Genomic DNA, 10,583 nt, shown 5'->3' on the forward strand with positions numbered 1-10,583 from the left:
CATTTTGACCCCTCCAGTGATTCATCGTGTCCGTCTGTCTGACGCGCTGCAGTCTGGGGCCACAGGCTCCCGTGTCCTCCTGCCCCAGCTGGCTCTCTGAGCACCAACGTGTACTGTATAAGCCATGGGACCTTAGATATCATATCCATTTTGACCCCTCCAGTGATTCATCGTGTCCGTCTGTCTGACGCGCTGCAGTCTGGGGCCACAGGCTCCCGTGTCCTCCTGCCCCAGCTGGCTCTCTGAGCACCAACGTGTACTGTATAAGCCATGGGACCTTAGATATCATATCCATTTTGACCCCTCCAGTGATTCATCGTGTCCGTCTGTCTGACGCGCTGCAGTCTGGGGCCACAGGCTCCCGTGTCCTCCTGCCCCAGCTGGCTCTCTGAGCACCAACGTGTACTGTATAAGCCATGGGACCTTAGATATCATATCCATTTTGACCCCTCCAGTGATTCATCGTGTCCGTCTGTCTGACGCGCTGCAGTCTGGGGCCACAGGCTCCCGTGTCCTCCTGCCCCAGCTGGCTCTCTGAGCACCAACGTGTACTGTATAAGCCATGGGACCTTAGATATCATATCCATTTTGACCCCTCCAGTGATTCATCGTGTCCGTCTGTCTGACGCGCTGCAGTCTGGGGCCACAGGCTCCCGTGTCCTCCTGCCCCAGCTGGCTCTCTGAGCACCAACGTGCGCGGCTGAGCGTGCCCCCGTCACACGCCCTCCACTCTCTGCGGAGCTGGGAGCCACGGCGACACACGGCTTCCCACACTTGTGTATGCAGCCTGCTCAGCTGCCAGACAATAGAAGTGTGTCGGCTCTCTGAGCCCCGGGCCCGTTCCCAGGGCCGGACCCATCAGGCCAGAGAGCGCTCTACACATCCACCATCTGCTGCGGGCGAAGGTAACTCATGAGGTGACAGACCTGCCCAAAGCATTCTCCTTACCAAACCGCTTCTTTAAAATATTTATTTGAAAAGTGTTGCTGCCTGTTTGTATATGTGTCATGTTGACGAGATGGCACACGCATGTACTAAACCTAACCTCTTATATAAAAAAAAGGAAAATGAAAGTAAAGATACAAAAAGGTGTCACCTTATTTGTACAGTTCTCAGTTATTCGTTTAGAGTCCTAAATACTGTAAAATGGCAGCCCTAATGATGGTGCATTGTATCCTGTGTCCCCATCAGTGAGAACCTTTCCCAGGCAGGAGGGCTGCAGCTGACCTTTGATATACTGAAGAAACGATCCCACCTGGTAGTGTGACAGCTAAGCAATTCAGCCTATTGTCCCGGGGTCGGAGCCCTGTGATTGGCTGAACAGCAAGTGGACTGGCGGGATGAAGAGCATAAAGGAGCGGTGAAGAGGCAGCAGAGACAACACATCACCGGCGCTAGAACAGAAGCAAGGCAACCCTCCAGACGTGGGATCAACTGCAGAGTCAGGAGCTTGTTTGAGAAATGGCCCCGTATTCAGAGCTCGTTCTACAGCACACCATCAAGGAGCAGCAGATTCGGTAAGCTAAAGGCTTATATTTCAGATTTGGTCTGAATCTAATTTACTTAACATATATTTAATTGATTGATATTCATTAATCCTGGTGGCCTGCACACCGGTAAATCAACTATCTTTTATGATTGGCTCAAATTAGTCCTTGATGGGCTCTATATTTGACCTGGGGCCAATATGAGCCAATCAGAATGGAGTATAGAATAAATTGTATACTTGTTGCTGATTTATTACTGGTTTCTTTTTACATTTGAAACCTTCAGTTCTGCATATCTAATGGCGTTCTCTCCCCTCCCAGGTGTAAACTCCACATGCTAGAGAGAAAGTGCTCCACTGGAGTGGAGAAGCTGAGGGTTCTGATCGGAGAACACCTGCAGAATGGAATCCCAGCGTCGGACATCTTGGAGAAGACGGTGTCCTTCTTCACTGTGAGGAAGGCCCTGCTGACCCACAACGGCTACTCCAGATGTACCAGAGAGTTCCTCCGTCTGTCCTCCACGTCGGATGAAGATGTGGCGCCGCTGTGCCTTTAGAATACGACATGGAGAAAAACATGAACGATGTCCAAGGACCTGGATAAGAACACTGTCAGCATGTGACCAGCAGCTCCAAGGTTTTGTGGAGTCCTGTTATGCATGGGCTTTACAGAAGGAAATGTATTTTCTCCCAGTGCCTTATTGTCCCAGTGCCTCATGACACGCAGTGATACTGCTATTGACCTTCTCTAAGAGAGAAATAATGTTTATTTTCTTTGTGAGAACACACATTTTTATGTTTTAAATTAGGCCTAAGTGTCCTTTCCAGAATGCCTTGCCCTGTAAGGGCCATCTTAATGAAGCCATGCCAGAGAAATGCCTTTAACATGTAAATGTCTGGAACATTTGCATACTCTTTTGCCTGTTTAGCTAATTGGACTTCCACATTGTTATTCGCAACCTACTTTACATATAATCTGATATAATTTGTGTGGGAATACCAAGATAGTGCAAATAATGATCCTCTGCTGATTTTGGGATCATCTTGTCACTGATTTGCATGTCTTAGTCCTCAAATGTGCATGTCATTTCTAAATAGTGCCTTATTTAGATGCCTTAAGGAAAAAATACAAACCTTGCTCAGCAAATAGGTTTGATTTTGTTTTGTGCCTTCTATATGTCACTGGAATATATGTGGTTTCTTTGCCACCAAAAATACTTAATTTTGTTTAGGGTTAGATGTTGTTGTTACAACTTCTGAGTAAATAAAAATGCAAGACATTCAAATTGTTTGTGTCCTGCCTGCTCTTTCGTGTCAACTAATTTAAGCAAATTATATTTGTGCATTATTACTACAATAAGTAAATTCATAGGGATAATCACCGCGTTCGTCTCGGACGGTAAACCGTCCACGAGCCGGGCATATCAAACTGTTCATTGCCCTGCCGCTTGGTGATTATCCCGTTTATTCTACTTCTTTCTTGCCAACATAATAAAACAATTCAAATAATACTATTCAATAATATTACAATTCAATGATACTTTAATAATTATGCTTTTTCTTATTCATATTGTATGCTCATTAAATGTATACTCTGTTTGAGTTCATCTCCCTCAAAAAGTAGTCCCCTTTAATGAGGACCGATCAAACAAGCATTCCTCTCCCTGTCAGGTCTGGGGAACGGCTTCCATGGGCCTCGTCTTCTGCTTTTGTCCTTCCGTCGTCCTCCTCGCTCTTTAACCAGTCCTCAAATGTCTTCCCTACTCCAAATACACTAAAATTGACAATGAATTCGTCCATTTTTAAAACGCTGCAATGTTTAGAACTACGGTGAATAACGTTAGCTCAGCTGTTGTTAATTAGTTTCTTTAGCATCCATACAAGGCTGCATCTGATCACTAGTTTAATAACGTAGTTGCTACATTGTAAAAATGCAAGTGGCGTATTGATCTACTATCTGATGACGCTGTGCTCAGTCAGCAGCAAGTAGAACCGACATGTCAGCGGGCAACCTGCCGGGTTAATGCCCTCCTCCCAGCCAATCAGAATCACACATTCTTAAACAAAGTAAAATAAACTTTTTTAATGCAACATAGTGTAATGTAGCTTTAAGTGTTGTTTTAATGTTTTATGTTCATTAAAATGTAAATTTAAGGAAAACGTTGACGTTTTTTGACAATTAGAGATTCAGTTATACTTATATGCTGTTTGCTCTTAGAAATACTGTTAGTAGATACCATGTATCCAATCAAAGGCTGACTAAAACATCAATAAAGTTTGTAAAATAAAGTAACTAATTCGTAACTAACTCTTCAACTCATGCCTTTAAAGAGAAATTAAACACAATTAAACTCAATAATTCATAATTAATCAGAATTGATAGTGTATAATTGTGGCCAGTGTGCCGCCTATACATGAACCTCAACCTTCGCCTGTGGCTCTTTCAAAAGGAAAGTATGAAAGGTAACACATTTAAAACGGGCCTGGCTCAGTATAAAGCTGATCCCCAGCAGGTTCCTGTATAAATATAATACCATTTTACAAAAAGTTTAGCAAAGTCTTATATTCTATGATGATTCACAAAAAAGTGATTCACCCTCGACATAGCATGAGATGCGTTCATTATCTTAATATTGACTAAGAAGTTAAGGAATCTTGAGACATTGCTGCATTTCTCTTTACCTTTTTCTCAGAAAAAAACAAGGACCCAAGTGCTGTTGTTTTTTATGATTGTGTTTATTCGCATCAAATTGTTTTGAAGGAAAACGTTCATTTTAAGGCATGTTATTCAACAATAACAGTAACAATCTCTTCATAGAAGTGAAAGGTGCGTTGACTCATAGAGTGATAAAACAGCACATTGGTTTTGATGTGATCTTCTCCTAACAGAGAAAAACACAAAACTCTTTGTCTGACTAAAATGCAGACAGTTTGTAAAACATTTGACATTGTCAACTTTAAACGAGAAAACAACAAACCCATATGCTGGTAGAATCAGTAGCTTTCATATTATAACAATATTCCCATAGGGAGGAAAATACATTGATTTGGGTTTTTTACCAAACAATACAATACAATACAAGAATCAGATTTTGATTCATAAGAACAGAAAGAAACCTGTCTGTAAATATGACAGTAACAGAATCCCAGCTGAGTGGCACCTTCACAAAAGGTAATAGACAGCAATTTTTTGACGGCAAAAAATGAGGAAAAACAAAACAACAAGCGTAGCAGTCTTGAACCAAGTGGTTGTACAACAACGGTCCCTTTCAGAGAGCACATCCGGGTCTCTACCACGGCCTCCACGGGCTGGGGCTGACCCTGGGCTTCTGCTGGCCCAGGCGGGGCTTGACTGGGCTCACTGGGACCTTCATGACCGGTTCAGAGGAGGCCTGATGGTTCTGGAAATGGTCCAATACTCTTCTGTTGGACTGTGTCTTCCCCTCATCCTTAGACAGGAAGTGGACCATCTCCTGGACACACCTGGAGTGACCCTGGTTGGCAGGGGATGAAACTGAGTGTCCTCTGCGATAGAGCTGCTGTTGTCTCACAAAGACCACCGTCATCTCCAGAATGTCTGCTTTCTCCATCTTGGAGTCAGGTTCTTGTTTGAGGAACTCTGGACCCAGCAGAGACTTGAGCTGCTCAATGCTGCTGTTGATTCGCTCTCTGCGTAGCTTTTCCACCAGCGGCTTCCTGATCTGGAGGAAGAGAAGGAAATCATGAATACACTTGATCTCAACAAATAAAAGTCAGCACAAATACAAGCAATGTATAACGTTTTTTAAGAGTCTGTCTAAATTTAGTCTTGAATTTACCTTATGAGTTAGAGTCAGGTGACTCTCAGGAGAAGTCATTGCTGAAGTGATTGTAGGAGCCATGTGTGGATCTCTGTGCTGTAGAGGTCTCTGTAGAGAGGATCTGGTCTCTCCTGGCTTCAGCCCTCCTTTATATAGTCCCTAATCTCCATATGAATGTGTGGGTCTAGGTCTGGTTGGAGGTTCTCACAGTCTGAACCAATCAGAGAGCTAGGGAGGACAATGAGGAACGCAGGCTGCCACATGCTGCAGGCTCTTATTGCTGGGGGACAATAGATAGATCTCAGGGGACCAGGTGGAGGACTGGGGGGTGATGGAGAGAGGCTCTGTGTGGATCTGGGAAAGTGGTGACCCTGTAGAGAGATCAGAGCTGTAGCCTGTTGTTGGGATCAATGAGTCTGACTGAACACACCCTGGTAGTTGAATCACCCTCGTGGAAGAGTCTCAGACACACTTAATGTTTCACTAAGTCTTGCAGAGTAATAGTTTTTATTTGATATTTAAATTCTAATTTGAACTCATAGATGACTCCAGTAGCTGTTGGACTCACTGGTTTCATTTGCAGTGCTCCAAACTTGTTTGCAATACATTTTTGGTTTCAAGTACTTCTTTGATCAAATATTGAATAATTATTTCACAATTAGTCTTCATGTAGGAAATTGCATACGTAAATAGTGTTGGAAATTCCAACCCTGTCCTCGATGTCTACAATTTACACAAAATCAATACATTTTTTTTTTAAATGTAAAGTAATGAAGAAAAATACATTTTGACATTTTTACTTCAGACCTGTGTATCATTTTGGGGATATGAAAGAATTATGATTATTATTATTTTTTTATCAGTTTTATCAGGTTGTCTAGCTGGTTGGATCGCAATTTTTGGTGTTTTCTTATTTGGGGACTCCCCCTCTCCTTTGGGGGGGCTAACCCTCCCAGTTCCATAAACAACACAGAATGCAGAGGAGAGAGAGAGACCATTCAGATAATCCCTTATGTGGGTCTGCATTCCATACTGCGTCTCTGTGCACCATTTCACAGCAACCTCTCCATTGATGTCGGGAATCTTTATCCAGACAGTGAGACACCACGACTCCCTGAATGGCTCCTAACGTGATGTGATGTGCAACTAGACACACTTCTTTTGTCCCTAATGAATGCAGTGATTGAACAGAGTGTGGGAAACCAGGGAAGGCTCACTCACAGGCCCCCGGGGGACAATAGCTCCGGCCCCCTAGACGGGGAGGTGAGGGGGAAGCAGAGCCATTCAGTTTTATGGTACGCTTAAAAGAAAGGTTGTTGTTTTTCTTGTGTTTGGTTTTTCACAAGTAGCATTGTTTATTTGTAAATGTGTATATTTAACTCTGCATTTTAAAATGTATCAACAAACGGTTCAGCACAAATGTTCTGATGCACAATGTTTTCAATGAAGAAAATGCATCTGGATTTTTTAAATTTAATTTGAATTTGATCCTGACCAATAAAAATGAGATGAAATCCTGGCCTAACGTTGAGGGTGCATCTTGTGTCAGAATGTTTGTATTGACTGCTCCCGTAATTGGGAAGTGCCTCAACAACAAACTTCCCCCTCAGGGGATGGCTGGGAACTGCTTGTGTGGGAGTGAATTAGCATTAAACAAGGCACACGCCTGTTGTTGACCGGGGGCTGGGTCACTGGGCAGAGTGTGGGAAAGCTCTGGAGAGCAGAGTCACAGTTCAGTGTGATTAGCATCATCAGCCCCCACCAGCACCTGACAGCAGCCCCATCAAAGGGCTCGGGCACACTTAGGACCAGACGTTCAGTGCTCCTGCCTAATACAATATATTACTTTATTTGGGGGTAACTGCTTTGGGTCTCACGTCAAGTGCTGTCTTGACTTGCCAGATGTTCAGACGGAAGGAAGCCTTTGGCGGCTTCAGTACAGAGGCGTGCCTGAACACATGCCAGGAAGGACAAAGTGGGTCACGTTCATCTTCCCTGTTTGGTGTAGCATTCCATTACATGAACGTGCAGATATGTGTAAAATATACAAATATTTTTGCTATAATGAATTACAATTAACATAAATTGACCTATTTATACGGATTAGATTCCGGTTTGTTATTTCTGTTTGTTGAGTATACAATTTAGAACAAGAATGAAATATAAATTATACAAAGAGCATGTTGTATGCAGTCTACCAGAGGCAGGGTATACTTTAATCTGAAAATAATAATGATTAATAGTTTGGAAGTTCTCCTCAATATTAAACATACTTTATTCATAACTTGTATGAGCTTGACACCATAGATGTTCAACAATATACTGGAGTGATTTCTTTAAAATTTCAAATGTAATCTTGATTAGGCTTACTGTGTGTACATTTTATCCATTCATATTTATTTAACTTCATATGTTAGTGTGAAACATATAAACATTCCCTATGCATAAAATATGCCATGCAGATAAAGTTAGATTGTGAGCATATTTTATTAACTCTCTCTCCGGGCGCTACTAAGTGAGGTCAAAGTCTGTCTGTCATCTGAGACAACACAGGCAACGTAAAGCTGCCTTCCAATGTTGTTACACATTAACTACAGCACACACACACACACACACACACACACACACACACACACACACACACACACACACACACACACACACACACACACACACACACACACACACACACACACACACACACACACACACACACACACAAACACACACACACATACACACAAACCCAAACCCAAGTGTGGGAAACTCTTGGTAACTTTGTACCCACCCCAGGACAGAGGAACATCTGGACTCCAGGGTCATTAGCAACCAGAGGAATGGACTCACCTTACAAACTGAAGACACGCCCGGACTCGTCCTTCCAATAAGATTGAGGCAAACGTCTAACAGCAATTCACAATCATTGAATGAATTTGAGAATTTCAGTGATTAATAAAATATATACGTTTTTGTTTTGTTCAATGAAAATAATAAATGACAAAGATCCAATATGTATATTTGGCCTCGGTTATTAAGAAAACTTTCCTAAAATAAGTTTGAATCCATACATTATCAACGACAACTATTATTTAATGGATAATATCAATCATGTTCAATGAAAGTTTGCAATTAGTATTTTATTCTATATTTTATGAATGTAAAATACATGTTTCTTTACAAGCTATGTATTTGACTACATGTTGACATTGACAATCATTACGAATTTGATTGGATGAAGCACAAGTGCCAAATCAATATTATTGATCCGAGCATTAGGATCCAGATCTGATCTCTCTACAGGGTCACCACTTTCCCGGATCCACACAGAGCCTCTCTCCATCACCCCCCAGTCCTCCACCTGGTCCCCTGAGATCTATCTATTGTCCCCCAGCAATAAGAGCCTGCAGCATGTGGCAGCCTGCGTTCCTCATTGTCCTCCCTAGCTCTCTGATTGGTTCAGACTGTGAGAACCTCCAACCAGACCTAGACCCACACATTCATATGGAGATTAGGGACTATATAAAGGAGGGCTGAAGCCAGGAGAGACCAGATCCTCTCTACAGAGGCCTCTACAGCAGAGAACCACACATGGCTCCTACAATCACCTCAGCAATGACTTCTCCTCAGAATCACCAAACTTTAACACACAAGGTAAATTCAAGACTGAACTTAACAAAACAGTTGGAGGTTAATCATAGTATGTACTCATGTTGATACTCTATCGAGATTTGTTTATTAAATATGCCTTTCTCTTCCTCCAGATCAGAAAACCACTGGTGGAAAAGCTACGCAGAGAGCGAATCAACAGCAGCATTGAGCAGCTCAAGTCTCTGCTGGGTCCAGAGTTCCTCAAACAAGAACCTGACTCCAAAATGGAGAAAGCAGACATTCTGGAGATAACCGTTGAATTTGTGAGACAACAGCAGCTTTCTCGCCATGAAAACTCAACTTCATCAGCGGCCAATCGGGGTCACTCCAGGTGTGTCCAGGAGATGGCCCATTACCTGTCGAAAGATGAGGTGAAGACACTTTCCAACAGAAGAATGTTGGATCACTTCCAGAGCCTTGATTCATCCTCTGAAACAAGACCAAGTGGGGCTGGTGCACTTCAGCTGAGCTCTCCGCTCAAGCCCAGCATCTCCGAAGAGAAGAGTTCAGTGAACCGCGGCATGTGGAGGCCCTGGTAGAAACCTACGGACTGGAGATACTAGCAATTACAATGTTGACCATGTTGGTCTCAAGTGGTTGTTGAGTCATCAACTAAGATGTAGTTGCATTGTTTGAAATTCAAACATTTAAAATGCTTTTTTTTTGCGCTATTTCAAGGGAATAAGTTCAAGAACGAATTGTTATCTTATGATAAGTAAGCGATGTGTCGGAATTTGGTTGAATCGCTACCTCCGGCGACCCCTGGCGTCTTTGTTTGGATTGGTTAGATATTGAGGTTAGTTAACTGACTAAACGTGTTCTATGAACGCAGCAATGGCCCCTATGTAGGCCATAACAGCAGACTTAATGTTATGTTCAGCTTTTAATATTTGAAAGACAATTGCGATATTCGCATGTATTGAAGTAGGCCTACTTCGAGTCCTCCGTGGGGATCCATTCAGCCCTTATTGGGTTGCTACATATTTTAAATCAACATGTTTTAATGTTCAATGTTTCAAAGGGCATGCTGTACACGCACGCTTGATTTAACTAAGCGCTGCGCTGTATAGGTCTACATTATATTCCTGAATTTACAATGATTTGTCTTCTGCGAAGATCATTTCCTTTAACTCTTTATGAGTTAAGCCTACAATGTTTGTTGGCGTGATTCTTGTGTTGTTGTGATGCATCATCACCTTTGCAGCCGTTATACATCAGTTAATGATGTGAATAAAATAACATGAACCGATTCCTGTGTTTGCCGTTTTATTAGGCCTACTTCGTGCTTTCTTCATTCCCTAATTTATATATTATTCTCCTGCGATCTTTTCTCGTGTATTCCACTACGTAGACCCTGAACCGTCTCTTCCCGTGTCCTACATTTTCTTAGTTGGAAAAAAAAACCTCAAAACAAAACAATTTGTTTGGGTATAATTACAAAGAATTCAACACAAATTATATTAACAAAAAATAATAATCTTTACCTAATTTATTATTTAGTATGTGGTCAATAAAGCGGACCTCATGCTTTGTTTACAAGTTGTTTTCGAGGCAACGCCCACTAGTTGGACCGATCCGTAAATTGTGATTGGACGGCACGCCTCCAGCTGCGCCTGGTTGGTCACGGGTCTTTATTCGTGATTGGACGA

The 10,583-nt window shown here is 42.4% G+C and overlaps 2 protein-coding genes across 2 annotated transcripts; one reads left to right on the forward strand and one right to left on the reverse strand.

Annotated features, from left to right (window-relative positions):
- Positions 1–4,201: 4,201 nt before the first annotated feature.
- On the reverse strand, positions 4,202–5,422 carry LOC132470602 (transcription factor HES-5-like). The gene is made up of 2 exons (XM_060069338.1): positions 5,305–5,422; positions 4,202–5,187 (listed from the first exon to the last, which is right to left on the reverse strand). Exons 1-2 carry the CDS (start codon positions 5,365–5,367, stop codon positions 4,777–4,779), a joined length of 474 nt encoding a protein of 157 aa, XP_059925321.1. The 5' UTR covers positions 5,368–5,422; the 3' UTR covers positions 4,202–4,776.
- Positions 5,423–8,796: 3,374 nt separating this feature from the next.
- On the forward strand, positions 8,797–10,183 carry LOC132470859 (transcription factor HES-5-like). The gene is made up of 2 exons (XM_060069768.1): positions 8,797–8,937; positions 9,048–10,183. The coding sequence occupies exons 1-2, from the start codon at positions 8,875–8,877 to the stop codon at positions 9,471–9,473; spliced, it is 489 nt and encodes a 162-aa protein (XP_059925751.1). The 5' UTR covers positions 8,797–8,874; the 3' UTR covers positions 9,474–10,183.
- The last annotated feature ends 400 nt before the right edge of the window (positions 10,184–10,583 follow it).

The sequence above is a fragment of the Gadus macrocephalus genome, chromosome 13, assembly GCF_031168955.1.
Source record: "Gadus macrocephalus chromosome 13, ASM3116895v1".
In the NCBI taxonomy this organism is placed as follows: domain Eukaryota; kingdom Metazoa; phylum Chordata; class Actinopteri; order Gadiformes; family Gadidae; genus Gadus; species Gadus macrocephalus.

Bases quoted from the DNA above. Each gene is read 5' to 3' on its own strand.
- LOC132470602 (XM_060069338.1), bottom strand. From the start codon at position 5,367: ATGGCTCCTACAATCACTTCAGCAATGACTTCTCCTGAGAGTCACCTG. The intron at 5,188-5,304 runs GTAAATTCAAGA...CTCTTCCTCCAG, and splicing joins ACCTGACTCTAACTCATAAG to ATCAGGAAGCCGCTGGTGGA.
- LOC132470859 (XM_060069768.1), top strand. From the start codon at position 8,875: ATGGCTCCTACAATCACCTCAGCAATGACTTCTCCTCAGAATCACCAA. The intron at 8,938-9,047 runs GTAAATTCAAGA...CTCTTCCTCCAG, and splicing joins ACCAAACTTTAACACACAAG to ATCAGAAAACCACTGGTGGA.